The sequence below is a fragment of the Kryptolebias marmoratus genome, linkage group LG12 (assembly GCF_001649575.2).
Source record: "Kryptolebias marmoratus isolate JLee-2015 linkage group LG12, ASM164957v2, whole genome shotgun sequence".
Classification (NCBI taxonomy): domain Eukaryota; kingdom Metazoa; phylum Chordata; class Actinopteri; order Cyprinodontiformes; family Rivulidae; genus Kryptolebias; species Kryptolebias marmoratus.
The window spans coordinates 11,883,824-11,905,131 of record NC_051441.1 but is presented as its reverse complement, the minus strand read 5'-3'; the positions used below and the strand labels follow the sequence as shown (position 1 = coordinate 11,905,131).

Here is a 21,308-nt window from a genome sequence, read left to right as displayed (position 1 = left end):
TAAAAATAGGATGATGCTTTCTGGAAGTTTCAATACATCACTGAGGTCACTGTTAGGATGGAAAATACAATGTAAATTTCACAACTACATAAAATGAGACAACAAGTATCTTCTGATCTCCATTTTATTTAAAAAATAAACTTGCAGCAGCCTCAAAACTACCCTTCTGCCAGGCATGAACAATAAAAAAACTAAGACAGCATTCCTGCAGAAAAGCTGTTCCTCACCACGAGCAAAGCAGAAGCTCTGGATTCTAAAACATCACTCCTCATTTACTTGATACAGACCAATAATAACTGCATCACCTTAATTGCATGAATGACTTTGAAAACTTCATTGTGGAACAGATACTTAATACTGCAGTCTAATTTGAAGAAGTGTTTACATAGAAAGCACATTTTCTACAAAACAGAGGGAAAAGTGAAATGTAAATTTAACACATGCATCTACAGCCTGTTAACACTTCTCAAATGTTAGCATCACTGTAAAGCTGCTGCTGCCATCAACAACCTGTGTCTGTGCTGATGTAGGTGGTAAGAGAAAGAAATCCAACCTAAATCTACTTAATGTAAACATAAGAACAGTAAAGAGTCTCAGTCTCTTAATATATCCTATACAACTTATATTTCTTTCCATTTTATTTTGTATTCTTCTGTTGGATCGTTCTCTTTGAAGTGTCTTTAGTGTCTGCTGAATTGTTTAGTATGAGAAACAGTCAAACTGTTTCTTAGGCCCAGTGCGACATCTACTTGGTCTAAATCCTGAAACTTGGCCTTAAATCAAGTCGGTGAGCCCGGCAGCGAGCACACAGACTGCCGTGTGGCCCGGTGGGGAGGAGGGGTGAGAAAACAAAACAATGAAAAAAAAAGACACCAAATCAGAAAGAAGAGGAAAGAAATCTGTGATTTCTCAAAAGCAAAGAGGAAAGAGTTCAATAAAAGGTAACTCATCGGATCCTTTTAGTCATTTCAACATATTGATATAAAACTGGACAGAGAGAATTAAGAGAATTGCAGAAAAAAGTGTTGGTTAGAATTTCTTTACACTTGAGTTAAATGAGAGGAAAATATGATAAAAAAACAATCAACATCCTTCCAAACTTTCCTCAACTCTATATTTCAATTACCTCTGCTTTAGTTCAAACCACATTTCCATTCATTTGTATCAAAGTTTTTTCCTAAAAAGGTAAATCAGAAATTAGTTAAAACTTGTGATGGTAAGCTCTCTTGGTTCTGTGTTTGTACAATTGGGCCGATCCCGCTGAGGGCCCTGAATGAACTCTGTTGACAGAATACACAAAAACCCTTAAATACTCACACAAAAACAGACTCACGAAGGTGGGTGAACGGGCTGTCTGACAGGATCAATGGAAAGGAGTTTACGCTGCTGTGCTCTCAGGGACTCGGGCTGAAATTAACCTGCAGCTTTCATTGTTGCAGAGTGACTCTGAGGGTGTGGTGGTATCATGTCATGACTACATCAAGGTGAGGTAATAATGACACAGTCAGGAAGTTCTCTTCCCCTTACCTAAACTGGATCTTATATAAATATATAAACACATTCATTCTCATAACTAAGGGCAAAACACAAAAAAATTTAAGGCTGGAAAAACAGATTCGGCAGGACGAAACGGTAAAACAAAATTTAAAACGTTTGAAAATTTGTAACAAAACGACAAATGTAAGCACTGAACTGAAAACAGAAAAGGTTGGGCATTCTTCCAACATTCAGCAGTTTCTTTAAGTCGTTTCACAACCAGCCGAGTTGGGCAACAGCTGGGATCAAACAACTTAAGTCGGCTCTGAATGTTTGTTGTGTGAAAAAGCGAGGCGGAGAAACGGAGGGGAGAATACGGGTGTGTTCGCGGAGCAAAAAGAACCCAACGATAAACAGGGATCTTCTCCTGCGTGACTGATCCCAACAGACACGTCACACACCACCTCCGTCTACGGTTACAGCCGCTCTGATACACAGCAGCTCGGGTGTCAGCGTGTGTGAATGACATCCAGGTAACGCGTTCATGTCCATATGAACGGACCCGTCTCCGCATCGTGTCCAGCTCACCTCGCTCTCCTTGTTCTCGTACTTGTTGGCATTCTTGCCCTGGCTCTTCCTCCGCAGCTTCCTTAGGTCTGCCTGGGCCCTCTCCACAGAATCCTGCTTCATCTTCTGCTCCATCTGGAATCTCTTAAACGTGGCCTGGATCGGAGGAATGACTCACGTGAACGCTGCGGATCTTTAATTTTTACAAAAACATACGACTTTCTTTCCAGTGTAATCTGGAGACGATAAATATGAGTCACTTTTTTTAACATACAAATATTTCTGTGAAACATGGATATTTGACATGTCAAGTTTCCTCTTTCTGCCTTATGGCAGCTATGTAAAGACAGAAATGTCTTTCAGTTCATTTTAAACATGAAAATTTGGGCTGCACTGTACTGATAATTTATCATTATTGCAGAAATAATGCTCGCTATATCAATATCTTAAAGGACTGCAATAAATCAGACTATTATAGGCACCACATATTCATGCTCTGCCTGCTAATAAAGTATTTGGTTAAATCAGATGGACCCTCGTTGCATAACATAACCGCACCTGGTTTAAAATGTAGTATTCAAAATGCTAATTAAGGTAAAGTAGGTGTGTTGTGAAAAAAAATTGGATTCATCCCTATTAATATTGGTATTACACTGTTTAATTAGATAGACACTGCAGAGGTTTGGAATATTAGAAGCCCTGATTGAAACTAGTATAAAATGAGACTTTGTGGGACTTCAGATACTGTATATCAGCCAATACAGCCTGCCTATGAGCTGCACTGCTGCTGGAAAATGGGACGTTATTTAGCCCGTGTGTTGTGTGACTTTGATAAGCCACTTCAGATTAATTACTGTGCCTGAAGTCATAATGACAGAAAATTATAGCCTCAGATTGTGACTGGACTATGGTGTTTTTTTTCCTGTGTAAATAAAAACCTCACATCGCTTATTAATCCTTTTTAGCGAGCCTTTCTGTTCATGATCACAGCTATAAGAAGCATGAACATTTTACATAATTATTTTTTTGCATCTCCTTTCATTGCAGTCGGGGAAATGATGTGCAAAGTATCACAAGAAACATAAAACCTACTTTTATAGAAAAGTGTGTTCTCTCTCACAATGATAGAGGGCTGCAGCAGCATAGCGACTTGCATCTGTGCTCACAGAAATATAGGAATTACTTACTGTCATGTATTTGACATCCATGTCAGTCTTCCTCTCCAGCTCAGCTATTACCTCCCTGTGGAACCTTTTAAACTTCAGGTGTGTGGAGGGGAGGGGGGCAGGGCCGAGACAAAAAAAAAAAAAAAAGAGCAGTGGTGATTATAAACCTGATGGGAGCATTAAGGACTAGCTTGTCAGCTTTGCTGTCAACAGCAAACATAAAAAATGCAGTTAAGTCCCAGAGAAAAATGGAAAGTGATCATTTAGAGTGCATCGGTGAGTGCGTGCGGGGGCGACAGCTGAGTCCAAGGTTGTGCTTATGAATGAGTCAGAAACAAAGCGTGGGAATACCCATTGTCCTCCATCACATTCTCCCTCTCTCGCTCTCTACCTCTCATTTGTCTGCTGGTGTCACCGCGTTCACTCCAGGCTTACTGCAATATACTGCCTGAACCCACATACAGGGTGGATCAGTGATTCAGAGGACCTCATTTCTGAACTCTGATGACAACGGAGACAGCGCCATAACACGGCATCAATATCTCCAAAAGGTCCCGCGCCCCTCACCTGTTTCCTCTAACCTATACCGCTGCCTTTACTTGCAAACAGGAGTTTATTAACAAAACAACCCACCCACTGCTTCTGTTAGCAGCACTTTCTCAGGAGTGAATTGCAGCTTCTCTAGCCCACAGCTTCTCTTTAACAAGCGTTTCTCCTACTGGTGTTTTTTTTTTTCTTTCATTTTTTATAGCACAAAACCTGCATAACATTAGATATAAAAATGTAGCCTCTGGCTGCAGCCCTGTAACAACCACCTTCAGGCTCTTTGACAACAAACATGTTACCATCATAGTGTTCATAATAATCTGATCTGTTTGTTTCCTTTGAACAGATTTAGAAAATTTTACAATAAGCACATTTTATGATTTTCTTTCAACTGATGTTGGCTTCAAAACACTTTTCAGTTCAGCTTAAAAGTGATGGTTCAGATGTTTTGAAGTGGAGTTCTGTGGAAAGGTTATGAAGTGGTTATTTTACCTAACTGTTTAAACAACCAGTTTGGAGAAATTTAATTAAAATCTTTCCGGATTGACGAGCTAATGGCTAGTCTGAGAAGGGACATGACTAAAGTTGATTACTGCCATTTTAAATAAACTACAATTTCAAATATTTCAGATCGGTTCATGCAAACTCTATTTTATAGCCCTTTACGACACAGTCAGCTTTGCATTTGACAGTTATTCCAGTAAATATGGGCAGCAGCAGCTAGCTGTAGAACTTCTGGTGCAGCTCGGGGCACTTCCTGCAGGAATCTCATAATATTTCTGTCCCAGTAACTGTGTAACGTGAAACAGCAAATCACTTTTCTCTACTCAGACTAGCTATTAGCTTGTCAATCTGGTCAATCAACAAACTACCTACAACAGGTAAGATATTAATTGTCACCTATCCACAGAACCCCACTTAAAACAGACCTAAAGCAGTGGTTCCTGAATGTTTCTGCTTTCAACCCAAATACTGCTGAATTATACAAACACTCTTTATGTTTTTGTAAGAGTTAAAGCTAAATTAATTAGATTTTTGTAGATCTTTAAGATCCCCCCACTTGGGGTTTCATGACCCACAGACGAGTCCTGACCTCAACTTTTGGCACAACTGATCAAAAATATTTAATCTTACTGTAGTATTTCAGACCTATGACCTGTTTAAGCACTGCCGTCATGTTTTTGGGTCCAAACTCGTCATATTACGTCACAGAATGTTACAGAAACCCAACAGGTGTAGAATCAGGTGTTACACAGGTACATTTAGTCACCACCAGATCAATGGAAAGTGGTGCATGTACAAAAGCAGCTTTAATGAATCTCAACCCAGCACCTCCAGCTGATGTTTTCAAGGCATGTTTAGACTTGCCCTTGTTCTCAACAAGGAAAAGAAGCGGTACATGTGGTTCCATCCCGATCTGAATACTTTATATTATACTTGAAGCTCCTGTAAATGATGAAGGTGGAGAAGGAGACAGGGTGTTGTCTGTTCTAGGAGCAGAATAAGGAGAGGGAGAACGACTGGTGGCCTGAGTCAGCAGCTAATTGGTGCTTTGTCAACTGAGGTTTAGCTCGTAGTCGTGTGGAAATATACTGAGCAACAGGTTCGGAGACAAAACGTTGCACAACACAATCACAGATAGCAGCGATTTGCAGTGGGTACGAATGTGGGCCTTAAAACGATCGTATCGCTCACATTTTCCTCGAGCTCAAGTTGAACCTTCCTGTGGACCTCTGAGACTTCCATCAGTACGGCACCTGCCCGACGAACACAAGGGAGGGAGGGAGAGAAAACACACAGGTTAATGGCAGGAGACAGAGGGGCAAGCTGTAATCCAACTGTACGCTTTTGTTTGCTTTTCCTTTCAACCTTTTTTCCACCGAAGGCTATTTAAAGTTATTTTACAACAATGAACAAACTGTACGTGACAGTGAGCACAATGTACTGTACTGCAGTACTTTCAAATGAGTGAAATTATGTCACCAACTACTGACATTATGAAAGATGTTTATCACTGGCTTGAAAAGGAAATGTAAACATGTGCCTCAACCAGAAAAACTTGACCACCTGCTTCTTGGGGCATAAAAAAACCCCAAAACAAACAAAAAAAAACACTCCGAAATAAGTTTTAACCCTGTTAGCAATCCTATTAGGATTATGAAGGCCAAAGAAATTAAATCTCCCACATCAGGTTAACCGATCTAATGAAATATTTTAGAGAATTAGGAATCTTTGAGGGTTTGAATCTTATAAATAAGAAATGAGGACACACAAGCAGCCAAAATGAATTAAGACTCATGCTTGAACTCAACTGTGTAAGCTTACAAACCTAAAATATATTCTTAAATAGATTATTCTGCCGTGCCAGACAGCCTTCAAGTTGACTTGTGTCTGTTTTTTAACAAACTGCCAGATGGCCTGTATTCTGGTCATTGTGGCTCACAGATTGAAAAAGCCTCTGTGTGTGTGTGTGTGTGTGAGGACAACGTGCCTCTGCCAATAATTCTTCGTTTTTTTTATTTTTATTTTTATTTTGTCTTTGTATAAATGAAGGATCACTTTACTGCTGGAGGCAGAAGAACAGTTAGGGAAAAATCAATAAAGCAGCCTGACCCTTATATAAAATATAAATAGCTCTTGTTTTATATTTTAAAGTTCTGTGAAAATGTTATAAACAATAATATCTTACTTGTTGTAGATGGTGCTTTAAAAAGGCCTGAGTTTAGAAAAATAAATAAAAACAGAAAGTCTGACCAGGTTAATGAGTTAACAGCTCATCATTGCCATTAGTTTGGAATTTCATGGTTATTTACAAAGAATTCTGTGATGCAAATAGTGGCAGCAGCAGCTAGCTGTAGCACCTCCAGCATGAAAATCATAATATTTCTGTCAGAATAACTGAGGGCGGTGTAAAGGTTTCTAAAATATTGTTTGCACGAATGTATGATATTTGAATCATTTTTTAATTATTTTTTTATGGAGTTGCTTTAAAGGTCCTGCTCATCAATCTGCTCAGGAAAAAGCAAAGAAAAAACAAAACAAAACAAACAATCTACTTCTCCAAACTGAGGTCAACCTTGCCACAGAACCCTACTTCAAAAGATTTGCGTTGTCCCTTTAATGAAACCCAAGATGGTGAGGATTTTTTTAATGCCCCATAAGAATCCAGATCCACGTACCACAGCATTGTTTGTTGTATTAGAGATGGAACTTGGCTGCATCCCATCCCAACAGAAGCTTGAGATAACATCTTTTTCCCTTGTAGCAGCAGCAGCCAACAGCCCAGCTGTACCCAGTGCTGTTAGGGCTGCAACCTTGATCATTTTTAAACACTGATTTCCCACCGAGTAAATACAGCAGCACAAACAGCTCCCATTTGTGTGACTCAAACTGAGAACCTGAGCCATCACAGAAGGAAACCATTTGCTTGGTGATTTACTCAGTGTAGTATATTTGTTACCATACTTTGCAACAGATGGACAAAAGCAAAAAAGGAATCATTAACCAAGAACAAACTGTGGAATATAAGAGGGAAAAAATCCTTTAGATTTTCTTATTTAATAATAATCCTTGTCCAGCGGATGCATCACTGTGAACTGTACATTCATCAGTATGTAAACACTGCCCTTCCCCGCCACACCTTGCCGTGAGGTGAGGCTGGCTGTAACACTTCCAACAGACTGGCAGTAAAAGTGGCAGCAAGATCATTCCAGCAAACCTGTGATTTACAAAGAGCAGGGGGTGGGGGGAGGTAAAGGCTGGGTCAGAGTGGCAGTGGGGGCCCAGTCTTGAGTGAAATAGTAATTCCCCCTCTTGTTAAATCACAAATTAAGTGATTATTGTTGAAAGCTGAGCTCGGTTTCACCAGCCACAGCCAGGCCTGGAGAACCAAGAAATCACCTAAAAAGAGCCGTGGAGCAGTGGTGGAACCTTCCCAACAAAGTGACTCCAAGAGCGCGTCAGCGACTCATCCAGGAGGTCCCAAAAGAACCCAGAATGTCTGAAGGCCTGCAGGCCTCACCTGCCTCAGTGAAGGTCAGAGTTCAGGATTCAACAGGAAGAAAGAGACGTTCAAAGGTGAAAACCACTGCTGGGCAAAAACACAAACACCTGTCTCTCATTTACCAAAACAGAACATCTACTAACAGTCAAACATGGTGGTGGTAGTGTGATGGTGTGGGGCTGCTTTGCTGCTTCAGTAACTGGTGGAACCACGAGTTCTGCTCTGTACCAGAGAATCCTGAAGGAGACGGTTCTGCAGCAGGACAACAATCTGAAGACATTACAGACTGAGTTTTTAGAAACACTTTGATTACTGCTGTTCCTGCCAAGGTTAACACTTGTCTGATGATCCAAAATATGTAATAGCGGAAAAAAAGTGAATAAGCTATCACAGCACTGGAAATAACGCGTTAGAATTTTTTTTTAAATTACTGCTAAAAAATGGCTTTGCTGGAATGAAACCGTCAGTATCTTGCTGCAGCAATTTGCATTCAGTTGTTTATTGTTGTCACAATTTGCACAAAATGTTGCCAGGTAACAGGTGCGTTTGAATGAGCAAGTAGAGGGTAGAAACGTGTCATGACGAGGACACGCCAAAAGCAACCCACCACCATTAGCTAAGCAAAGCACACAGAGATAAACCCACACGACACAGACATGCTGCATGCAGCCCTGTTTGCCCAGGCTGTAAACGGGGCCGGACCTCACCTCCGCAAGACTGATTAAAAAACAACTTCTCATGGTGCGAAGGACTTTTGTTTTTTGGAACTTCAAAGTTGAAAACACAGGTTTATCGTAACAGAAATGTGTTGTTTTTTTCTCTAAATCGCTTCCATTTCACTGTCAGGAATAAGTGAATTCACTGAGCGAGAGACAGAAGCTCACCTAAACAATTTATATCAGTTTTATTTTCCCTTGAATCAGTTCTGCGCTCCCATCCTAGAGGAGAATCATCCATCTTTCATATTTCATGAGCTTCAGAGGGATGCGTCATACGCGTCTGTGTGGGCATGATTCTGTAGATGCCACCAACTCGCCGTGCTTTGAATAAACTGCACTTGATTACAACAGGTGGAGTAAAAACTAAATAAACAAAATAAACTGGAACAAACCAGGAATAAACAAAAAAAACCAGTACAGAATGAGTTAAAAGATATTCTACTCCCTTTGGTGGCCTTTTGCCAGTAAATATGCAAAAAGTCCGACACTTCTTCCACCGTTTTTGACTGTAGACAAAATAATCCTGTCATCAGTGAAAGCTGCCCGACACACCATGCAAACATGTTTGGTTTATGTAAAATAAGATCATTTCTATCTGAACACTAAGCATTGTGTTCATGTCAATAAAAAAGGTCTTTACTGTAAAAAGAGACGAACACATAAGATCAGTTTTCAGGTGGTGTCTGACATGCTTCGAGGTTATGTCAGGACTGATTTTTTACCCTCAAAGTAATATTTTCTTTATGTAGCACCTCGTTAGGGACAACAGATTTGTGGGTGCTTGCTCAGATTAAGCATTAACAGCAGAAAACAGGTAAGAGTTGTTCAAAACCTTTCCACAGATCCCCACATCTGAACTCTCCTTTTAAAAAAAACAAAACAAAAGGAGATGTAAACTTTGGAGGAGGAGGAGGTGGGATGAAGGAATTAAAAAAGGGGAGGTGCACGGGTCCTTCGGTGTCTGAAGAGTATCTGGTGTCAGGCAGGCAGCGTTTCCCCGAAGCTCAGGTTTCTGAGCGGGCAGCCGCTCTTCATCCACGAGCCGGTTCTAAATGACAGCGCGGAGAACATCCTGTTTACATATATTACAGGTCTGCAGATCCCGACGGCGTCACATCAGCGCCACACTCCGTGCGGTTTCACAGGCAGGGCTCATTCGATTATTCGAGAATGTGCGTTTAATCACCACCTGCTCTTCATAATCCGCCGCAATGACACAGGCTGAACTGATGTGTCACGAGAGGCCATCGTCTCTGACTCGATCCGTGTCACACCGCGAGATTAGAGGGTAACAGAGTTTATCCACATGTCAGGGGTGAGGGTGACTCAGTCTGAACTTTGTGATTTCACCCTTCTTAAATCTGTGTGTCAACTCTAGGTCACCCCGAGGGATTTACTCATTTATAAATAAACTTAAAAAGGCACATTGGTGCAGGTGAAAGAAGGAAAAATTTCTCTTTTTTAATTAATTTCTCAGACTGACAGTAATGATAATGAGCAGTTTACAACACTCCCTTCAATGCCTCTTCATTTCCTCCTATACGAAGTGCATTTCCAGCTGTGCACATCAATAAAACCAGCATCTCATTAGAGTGTGACTCCTGGAGACTAGGTGGTGAACGGCCTTCCAGATGGAGTCTCCAAAATGTCTCAAAGTTTGCAAGTGGGGTTCTCAATTTCCTAATGTGAGTCGCAGAGGCTCTTTCATGTGACAAAGTCTCTCACAAACTCAATTTCGTTTCTGTAATTTTAGAGCGCTACAGAGCTGGATTTTAACACCAGGACAGGCGCGCTCCTCATGACAGAAAACATGCGAGACTACAGCCCTGAATGTTCAGGTTGTCAAATGAGAATTTTTTTTTTTAAATGACCTAAATTTGCTCATTTCAAAAGTGTACTGCAGTAGATTAAATGTTAAACTTAGAATTCAGTGAGACTGCAAAAAAAGTGATATTTTTTCAAATTTTGAGGCACCAACAGTGAGATCCTGGCTTTAAAGATGTTATTTTCACCTCTGATTAATGTCCTCTTTCTGCAACTTCCTGGATGCACGTAGGCCTAAAATCCAGGTGGAAATCTGTTCCAATTGATCCTGCCACCAGCGTCTGACAGAGTCTATTTGTGGAAGCAGCTGGAGCAAAGTAACAGCACAGAAATATGTTGCACTTTGTCACAAACGACTAAGTGGAGAGCTGAGCGATGAAGTCAGCAGACCTTGTCGGCTCTGCAGCCTTGGTGAGCTCGGCATAATCAATGAACCGGTTCTTGACCTACTGCGGGTGCTGAATGTTTAGCACCTATTGATTTTTAACAAAAGGATAATGTGGGAAGATTAAACAAATTAATCCAAATATGGTGGTTTGCAGTTTTTTTTGTTAAGATGGAGAGCAAGATAAAAACAGCCGCTTACATCCTTTTAGGAAACAAAAACATTATGAACTAATCTGGAAAGCTTTCAAAAGCAACATCAGTTTAAAGATTACTTGCCATGCATATCATTTTAATGCAAACCAAAAGAATCTGAACAAACATTAGGGGAAGCTCAGAGCCTTAAATTCACACTTCACTCTACATGGTCACATTTACGACCGTTAAACCAGATTTCTAAATGTGAGAAACCAAAACAACTGCTTTAACCATCTGAGATCATCAGCACTTTTCAGTTTTAACCAACAAATGAAGGAATAAAAACTTTTTAAACAGATTTCTAATCACACTATGTAATAAATAATCTAAAGCGACAAGCAAATATTCAGACCGTCTACAAAGAAACAAACTGCTCATCTGTACAGCCACCTGTCAAGTCAACACATAATAAGTTGCATTTTTTGGTTTTGAATAGAGTTTCCCTTTAACCGTGCCAGGGAACTGACACCAGCGCAACAACAGGTGGCTCTTCCCCATCATGCGGCTGAATTTAATTAGCAGTTTTGCTGCTAATCACCAGGGGAGCCGAGAGGCGTACAGTGGTTGAATCAAAGTGTGCCACTTGTGATGGCGAGTTAGGATAGGAGACATCTTTGGGCCGCAAATTAACATGCGGGAACAGAAGCCTGGGGAGTTGGAGGGGAACAGGCAGAGGACCAAACAAACAGGGCCACTGTACTCCCAGACCTACCACACACACACCGTCATAAACACAGCACCGAGCATTTAGAGGAATGACTTCAAGTATTTCTACTGAGCTCTCTGATCTGAAGAATTCAGTGAAAACGTCCGACACACCTTCCTAGACTTTGTGAATGAGCAGATGTGTCTAAACTTTAAACGATACAAATAAAGTAATCAGGAACTCGGTCAACTCATAATGTGAAGCAGGGAAGTATGTTTTAGGAGCTTGTCTGATGACCACATTTTGAAATTTTAAATCACTTGTTTTTAAGCAGAAAGACTGGCTGACTATTAGATTAACGACTGTATCTTAAAGTGTAAAATGAAGAACAATTTATGATTTTTGACTAACTTTTTACAAACACGTTGCATCCAGTATCGATTGTTGATAAACACCTAACTTTTTTTAGAACTAAAAACCATGTGTTTCTCATTGCTGCAAAGGAAAGAACATCCATTGGGCATAGCTTTGAGTTTCCATCTTATATAAAAACTTGTTTGAGCAACTAATTTCTTAAAATCCTACGTTTTATCTTTTGTAAATTGAATTGGAGACTAATGTTACTTCACATTCAATTTTCTTTCTTTTGTTTGTTATCCAGACCTGGAAAATACTGAAACCAAAATCCAATCACAAATATTTTCGAGAAATACATTCTCCAAAAAAAAGTTTAAAAATATCTGACTTACAGAAAACACCAAGTAAAATAACTGGAACAGATTGAGTTATTCTCGGTTTTCAGGCCGAGTGAAAACATCTTTATGTTTAGTGTTTAAACACTCCATCTTCAAGTTTTCAGAAGTGTTTTCAATCTGTTTAAAGACGGTCAACAGCCAACATAAAGGCAGAGCTTCATGACCTCATAAAAATCAATAATGTCAACAGTGGAAGGTATGCGGCCTTTATTGTTGCATTTAGCCTGAAGCGAAGCCTCCCATTTTCTATACTTCAAAAAGATCTGAAAACAACATAAAATTCCCCAACCTTCTTTTGCGCTGTTTGGAGTATTTCTGAAGCTCTTGAAAGAGGTAAAAATGCCTTTCAGAAAAAGAGTGCTTTCTTCACAGTTTGAAGAAAAACTACAAATAGAAACTTACCCAACTCTCTGGAGACCGGAGACGTCGCAGCGTTCTCCCCGATCTTTGACAATGCATCAAAATACAGCTTTCCTGCCATGGACATTGCTGGGAAAATGATAAAACAGTCATGAATGTTAATAGAATATAGTTGAACGCCTGTTAAAGACCACAGAACAACACAAGATTATCTCCAAAATATCCACCAATCTCTGTCCAACCTTCAAGTTTGCTATTTTGTCAAATTGCAAAGGTTTTATCAACGCAGCAGGAGGAAACTCACCATTAACAGATTTCTCATAGCTCTTTCCCAGGTTGATCAGGTTCCTCAGCCCGGGGTTGAACTGTTCCATTACATTCTGTGAGGTTTGGGATAAAAAGAGGGAGAGGGTGACCACCAGACGGGATTAATGTGGGGAAAAATAAACCAGTTATTCTAAAACCCCTGAATACGATACAAAACCACAATGGCCTGACAAATACTAGGAAAAAAAAAAAAAAAGAGGTCAACATTCTGGTTTATACATGGAGAACATCATGTTTAGATACATCTGCTGTGTTTTGATTCTGATTAGGAAAAAAATACAAAAATAACCCTTATTCAAACCTTTTTCCGATGGCTCCTGTGATTCTTTAATACTCTAGCCAACTTTTATCAATTATACCCCAATCTATTTGTTGCTTAAAACACAAATTTAAATAGTTTTATTGCCCTAAATCAAATTACTTTCAGTTAACCAAAATTTTTGGTTATGAATTTTCCTAATAAATGTGTATTTAAAAATGGACATTAAAGTAGCTTAAAGTTACTATCCAGCTCGTATGATTTTACCAAAGAAATGTATGTAAACTGGATGAATTTCCTCAGGTTACAACAAAACAGTGACCCACAGCCCTCACAAAGACTTCAAATCGATTTACATTTATTTAGCTTTTAGAACCACTGCATAAAATTGACCAAAATATACTCAAAACGCCAAATATTTGGCATTAATAATCTTCTATCTGTACTTATAATGGAGCAAAGCTTTAAAGTACACAATAAAAGATAGCACAAAAACAAAAAGAAATCAAAACCCCATTAATAAACATCTTTGAAAGAAACGATTCATTTGGAAATCATCTTAGAGTTATATACTTCTAACCATTCTGTCCAAATCATGTCCAACCCTGTGATGATTGTAGGGCAAAGTCTCATCCTGGGTATTCAACTACGTCCAGAAACAGTAAAAGTTTTAGGAAAGTACACAGAGTCGCCTGCTGCAGTTTTACGAGTTGGATAAAGATCACCCGGTTAGGCCTTAAAGTCAATAATTGGCACTGAAGCTGCAGACATGTCATGACAAATCTGAGAAATCATATCAGCAGAGACTCCCTAATTGATGGTGTCGCTGTAAATCTGCCTCTCAGTTTACAACATCAATTAATCCAAGCACAGCAACAGAAGCTGTCACTCCGTCACAATTTAGAAAAGCACGTTTGCTGCTCTTCCCACTTTAAATCCATCACTGCAAGCATTGTGTAACTATTATATAGCTGTGAGCAAGACGTGCCGGCTGCCGAGGAGCTCGCTGTATAATCTTACCACACAAAACACACAGCCAACTGAATTATTAAACCTGGAGTCTTTTTTTTCCCCCCTGCATTTCAACACTCCAAAGAGCTGTGGGGGCTGATCTAACAGGAGGCAAGCAAATAAAAAGCTGCTCAGAAGGGCTAAATGCTTGTAAGAAAAGCCTTAAATCTCTTCTTTTTTTTAAAGAAAAAAAAGGAAAAAGAAATCCTCCTCCTGCTACTTGTGGAGAGGCATGCAGAGTTTAAGAAGCAGCAACTATTGATGGGATTAGGAGAAGCTGGTGGGTCATGTTTTCTCTTCATCGGTTCAGTCAAATCACAGCATGCAATGAGTGGGCCACAGTTAATTAATAAAAAAAAAACTACTTGTGGATACTTCCTACTTAACCCCTAGTTGCTCAACTGGAAAAAAAAAGTCAATTCAAGTTCTCAGTCAGGGAAGTTTAAATAATGCAAATAGGCTCAGGGAGGACATTAAGGACGGGACAGCTGTCCTGAGGGTGGGGCCATTTTCTTCCAAACCTGTGATTCAACTCTCTGTAAGCCCAGTTTACCTGGGTGAACTCAAGAAAAACCTGTTTAAAACACTGAACCAGACCAAGGACGAGCTCATAACTCAGCCCTGGCTACTTAAATACCCAACTATATTACTGACACTTAATTTTAAGCCTATACGTGATATTTGCCATCATCTATGTAAAGCTGTCCGCCTTCATCTCCATCCCCAGTGAAGACCACCGAAATAATGGAAAGTGACGAGACTCATTGGCTACACCTGGTAAATAATCTACTGCCTGCTGGAAGTCACACATGGGGTGTATGGAGGAATTTTCTCCCCTGTCCCGTCGTGGTCGCACCTGTTGCGTTCCCAGCCTCCAGCCGAAAGAGAAAACCCACCTTGTATGTACTTTCAGTGAGCTTGTTCACCTCCTCCACGCTCTTCGACATGTTTAGCTTCCTCTCGACGCTCGGCGAAATAAAACAAGCAAAAAAAACACGATTTCTTCTTTATAAATATATAATTTACAGACGCGACAAAAACAAACAAACAAAAACAACTAATCCAGGTGGGAGAAGTGACCAAAACCTACGGACATTTAAAGTCCCTCATAGCTAGCAGGAGACGCGAGTCGCGTGCATACTATTAGCAACAAAAATGATGAAACTGAGTAAAATAGAAAAAAAAAAATGGGTAGAAAAGTCCACCTATCTGTTGTTGCCACTGCTGCTCAGCGCTACAAGGCTGTGCTGTCAAACTTGTTGTAGGTGGTTAGTTCACTGAAGGGGTGGAGACCTGTGGAGGGAGGTATTATTAGCCGGTTTTAACCCTTAAATGTTTTGTTTTGTTTTTGTCATGGCGCTCGAGTCAATAAAGATTATTCAAAACAGGGGACAGCCAGGCTAACGAAAACAAAAACAAGCGAAGAAGAACTTTTTACCCCAAAACATTAAGCGTTTCACCTGTTTTGTTACTTCTAATTGGTATTGAAGAACTTTGTGTCAGTTTTACTCATTTTTAATGCTTCAGTCGAGCTCGGTGAGACTATGAAGCTTTTTTTTTTTTTTAACAAACTGCTGTAAATTTCTTTAAATATTCCTCCTGTTAGCCTTGAGTCTTGATGCAGGCAGGTGGAAAAGGAGGAGAAAACTATATTAAACACTCGACACGAGCGCCCCCTGGAGGCAACTTATGAATACCACAGACATTTATTAAACAAATTAAACACTGTTAGGTGTATAAATGTGGTACAATTTTACCGTATTTTTTAATTTAGTTTTATTTTTCTTGCTTGTTTTTGCCCTCTTTAATTGTTTCATCACATCAGCTTACGACAAAGAAATAAAACAACAGGGGTGTAACTGCAGGGGGCCTGGTGGAGCCTAAGCCCACCCAATTTTATTTATTATTTTAACATTTTTGAGAACTTAAATTGATTTAAAAAGAAACTATAGCTAACAGAAGATTTAATAATAACCATAAGGTTTAATAGCCGTACTAAATAATTTAAATACTTCTAAGTGATTATCTTTTGGATCATCTTTGCACAATCTGTGGATTATTGTTGCGCATTACAATTTTGGTATATATTGTTTGGTTTTCATATTTTATACTGTTTCTGTGTCTCGGGTTGTTCATGTTGTCTCAATGAAGACTGTATCCTGAACACATTTTATTATGTAATTAATTCAGTAATATTATGTTTGTTTGTCGTTGTTTTGTGTGTGTTTTTAATGACTGCTGAGGTTTGTCACTCATACCAAGCTATGCTGAATTTTCTATAAGGCCCAGCAATAACTGAATTTCTGTGTACACTGTAAACATTTCTTAAAAAGTAGTAACAATAAACATTAATTTGAAATAGAGGATTTAAACAAAAAGTATACACCTCAGCTGTACAACTATCAAATTAACACGACAAACATTTGTTCCACTAGAAGAAAACTTTGTCATCCACCACTAGATGTCACTCACTGTCAGCTGAATTTTGTCTCAAGCAGATGGAGGCAGGTTTAGTATTCTTTCTCAAACACTTACATCGCCACATGACTTGCACTTATTCAAGCATGCTTGTTTTGCTATTATTCATTGACACTTAGACATTTTTTTTAATGACACTCTGAAGTGATCAATGTCAGTAAATACCCTGTCAGATATTTCAGAGTTTGTGCAACCAGCAAATCGAACACTGAGCATTTGTAATTAAAACAAATATGCCGAGCCCCTTCTTTGTAAATGTCACTTGAGTTTGAAACTTTGCAAAGCTTCCTGCTGCCACAGGAGGCTGCAGAAGGGAGCTGAATGCAAAATGAGATCGTACCCTCAGGCTCTGAACGCTGCTCTCAGCTCTCAAAACGCTGTTAAGTGACACACACAATGTAATTAGTCTCAAAAGCCTCTATGTGAGAGGTAAGACTAATCTATTTTTTCCCCCTCCTGTTGTTATCTTCTGCATCGTGTCTGTCCTGACAGCCTCCCACTGGGGTAGCAGGCAGGAATCAATACTAAAGGAATGTAGTGCTAAATAAAGCAATATGAGGGTCATTTATTACCAGACTAACAGAAGGACAAACACTAAAGATTTGTACCCACAAGTACAATTTATGTTGTCTCATTAATCTTAATTTGTCAATCTGTATTAAATACACCAGGGGGATGTAACAAATGAAACTTATTCTTAAACATTATGAGAAAAAGACTTCAAAAAAAGGTATAGTCACACACAAAATGCACTTCCACAATGCTGCTAGATTCAATAGGTACTGTATTTGATTTTATTTTATCTTTCATTTCCTTAGAAAAGTCACCAACAAACAGATAGAGGCTCATGAAAGTGATAGTTAAGATCTTTCTGAGGAAACGTTATGAACAATTAATATCTTAGCTGTTGTTGATAGCTCCTAAAATGGCCCCTGTAGCAGAACGCAATGGTCCAGTTGGACGAGTTAAGAACTGATCCGAGCACGGCCAACACCGAAGTGAACTGCTGCCATCTTAATACGACTTCAGTCAAAAAAAAAATTCATATCAGTTTATGCTAAAATCCTTTATTATGGATTACACAATTAGTGTTTTTTTTTTTCCCCCAAGCACAGACAGTTGGGAAGGAAACAGTAAAAGAAAAGTTTGAAATAAAAGATATGAAAAATACTTCAACATAAAGTTAAGAAAGAGTTTTTTCTTTTTCTTAAATGTTACAGCCTTGTTCTGTCACGGTATTGTTGAATTTGTTAAAGAAAGCAAAGCAGCACACGTGCTGCAGTTGTCCGTGCGCTGCGTGTTCTGTCAACCTGTGATCTCTCATTTATCGGCTCTTTTGTGCGTGTGCTCTCAAGGACAGTTCCTCGGCTGTTGTGACTGAATACCTAAATGCAGCAAGGCATTCAAAAGACAGCCTGCTTATGAGCTGCCAACAAGGCCACCTCCTTTTCACACATGCCGTACAGTTTTTTTTTTTCTTTCTTTCCCCTAGCAGTGCTTCTGGGAAGTAGTGTGTAGACAATGGAAATGGCTTAAAAAAAACTGCTTTTTTTACAAAGTTGCAAATCTAATCAGCAGATGCGGCGTATTTATTTCATTAACAGAGCCTCTTCGTTTAATTTCTTGTCTCATTGACGTCACTCATACCTAAAATAGTGCAAACTATGAAACCGAACTGTGGAAGGTAAAGATACACAACGGCTCATTATGCTCATCAGTTTTCGCTAACATTGGGGCCTGGTGGGCAAAACGACTTTTACTTCCTGATAGAGTTGACTGCTGGAGCTCATTATTTTCCCCAAAACATAAATCTTACTCATATCTGCCAAGCAAAGTGGTGACCCAAGGCTAAACAGACTATTTTGGCATACATTAGTATTTTTGCATTAAGAGTTTATCACATCATAAGTTTTCACCTGAAGTTAAACGAAGCGACCCAACTGAGAATGAGACGGCTTGTGAGCACAGTTTGACAGGAAAACACAGAGTAGCATTTGTAGCTATAAAATATTTTATGTGAGCAGTCTCTCTCTCTAGGAAAGTTTACTCCAGGGTGCTGGAAGGGAGGCTCCAAGTGTTTGTTGATCCTTAAATCCAGCCGGAGCAATGTGGACCTGATTATTACCCTTGCAGGGATGTGAAGGTGGTCATGGGAGTTTGGCTCTCCAGTCTACATGTTTTTTGTGGATTTGGAAAAGGTTTATAAAAGTGTTCCCCAAGGCAGTCTGTGGAGGGTGTTGAGGTCGACGGGAAGGGCTACCCCGTTCCTGTAGAACCACACCAAGAGCTGTCTCTGCAGCGTTGGCACAAAGTTGAGCTCTTTTCTGGGACAACTCGATCCCTTCTCTTTGATTCTGTTTGTGGTGTTTATGAACAGGATCTCAAGGCCCAGTTGCAGAGAGGATGGTGTCTGGTTTGGAAACCTCAGGAACTTGTTTCTGCTGTTTGGAAATGATGTGGTTCTGAGGGTGAGAGTCAACTCCTGCAAGTCTGAGGCCATGGTTCTCAATTGGAAAAAGGTGGAATACCCTCTCCATGTCAGGGAGTTCAAGTTTCTGTGAGTCTTGTTGAGTGGTGGTAGGATAGAGCTGGAGATGGATCGATAGATCTGGGGCTTGTCTGTAATAATGAGGGCATTGATCCAGTCTGTCATGGTGAAGAAGGAGCTGAGCTGAATGGCAAAGCTCTTGATTTACTGGTCCGACTATGTTCCAAACCTCACCTTTGGTCATGAGGTGTGGATCATGGCAGAAAAAAACAAGATCCCAGATACAAGCGGGTGAAATGAGGGAAATGGGGGGCTGGGCTCAGCCTTATAGATGAGGAGCTGCATCACTTTGGGGGGGGGGAGCTTGATGTAGAGCCGCCGCTCTTCCACAACATTAAAAGGAGTCAGCTGAGATGGTTCAGGCATCTGGTTAGGATGCCTCCTGGGCGCCTCCCACTGAACGTTTCTAGACATGTCCCACGGGGAGGATACCCAGAACTTGCTGGAGGGATTATATATCCTCTCTGGCCTGGAACCACCTTGGGATCCCACAGGTGGAGCTGGAGTGTCCTCCACAGGTGGAGGGAGGTCTGGGTTTCCCTCCAGGACCTGTTGCTTCCACTACCCACTCACAAATACGCAGTTAATGGATGGATGGAGCAGTTTCTCTTCAACTTTACCATTCACATGGTGGAAATTGAACTTTGAAAATCACATTTAGATTCAAAACAGGAATCTCAAAGACCTTTTAGACTGTGCTGCATCAAATCCCTCCCCAGAAGTATTTTTCAAATCTTCGAATGCATTAATCTCAGACAGCAATAAAACTTTTAAAAGGGGGACTATAAACAGCTTATTTTAAAGAGAAACACAGAGCAAGGGTTTATTTTACCTCTCTTTTGTGACAAGAGCATGTGTCTGAACATATTCTAATCGGATAAGGACTAAAGAACATTATATATATATATATATATATATATATATATATATATATATATATATATATATATATATATAAAGTATTGTTATGCTCATGAGGAGAAGCTGCTACTTCACAAAACTGCTGAGTCATCTGCTCAGCCATTCTTCAGTTTTATATCAAGATACTGCAGCACAGATCTGAGGTGGAGCATACAGACTACCAGTAAGTAACCAGAGGGTTGTGTTGCACACTGTACCTTTGGCCATTTTATTTTTTATTCATGTGAAATGACTTCAGTACTCTGGACAATCTAAGTCAGTACTAAGACGCGAGTGTTTTGATTTTGTAAACTGACAAAATAAATCAGTAAAATACCTCATGTGTTCCAGGTGTAAATAGCTTCATTAGACTTACAAAAATAATCTCCCAGAACAGAAACATACACACACTAGCTTAAATACAGGAACCAGAAGCCTGGGCTTCCGAGGGGTGTCACTGCAATGGTTTTCTGCTCTGAATATTATTGTACGTAGTCAGCAGCGTGTGAAAATTTAATAACAGTCAAAATGTCAGGCGTCACATCTTACCGGATCAGCTGTGCTGGTTGAAGCTGAGGTCCTCTGTCAAACACGCCACCCTCCATACTTCACTGACACCACAAAATGTATTTTCAGCCCTGATCCTCTACATCACACGTGTCAAACTAAAGGCCCGCGGGCCAGATCCGGCCCTCTGTAACATTTCATCCGGCCCTCTAGTCTGGTTCAGATCGAGTCTGATTCTTATTTTGCTTTAAAAAACTGAGGCTAATTAGTGAAGTTTTCTCTTGACAGTGACTTAGAAGCCAACAATATATAGTTTTAATCTGTTTTAATGTTAAAAAATTCATTTAAAAGCTGAGTGAGGCGTAAGAAATGACTGCTAACGATGTGCTTTTTTAAGTTTGATCTATTTGTCTGAGTTCATTAAAGTCTGTTTGCTCTAAATTCTGTATAATCTGTAACTGGGAAAAGATCATTGATATTTCTGTATGAATGATTTGACATAATACATCTAAAACCAAGGTTAATTTATGTAATTTTTAATAAATATTGATAGTGATTGGCCCTTGGCTAGGACCAAATTTTTAATTTTGGCCCCCTTGCGTCACTGGGTTTGACACCCCTGCTCTACATGTTC

General features: G+C 39.8%; 1 protein-coding gene across 1 annotated transcript in view; it reads right to left on the bottom strand.

The window, feature by feature from the left end:
- The window catches only part of baiap2l1b (BAR/IMD domain containing adaptor protein 2 like 1b), a 28,940-nt gene extending 13,236 nt beyond the window's left edge, over positions 1-15,704 (bottom strand). Inside the window, exons 1-6 of the mRNA XM_017421988.3 lie at positions 15,138-15,704; positions 12,949-13,024; positions 12,687-12,773; positions 5,451-5,512; positions 3,231-3,302; positions 2,065-2,199 (exon numbers count right to left, since the gene is read on the bottom strand). Coding sequence (XP_017277477.1) covers positions 2,065-2,199; positions 3,231-3,302; positions 5,451-5,512; positions 12,687-12,773; positions 12,949-13,024; positions 15,138-15,188 — 483 coding nt within the window. The 5' untranslated portion in view covers positions 15,189-15,704. The remainder of the gene's footprint in view (positions 1-2,064; positions 2,200-3,230; positions 3,303-5,450; positions 5,513-12,686; positions 12,774-12,948; positions 13,025-15,137) is intronic.
- Positions 15,705-21,308: the final 5,604 nt, after the last annotated feature.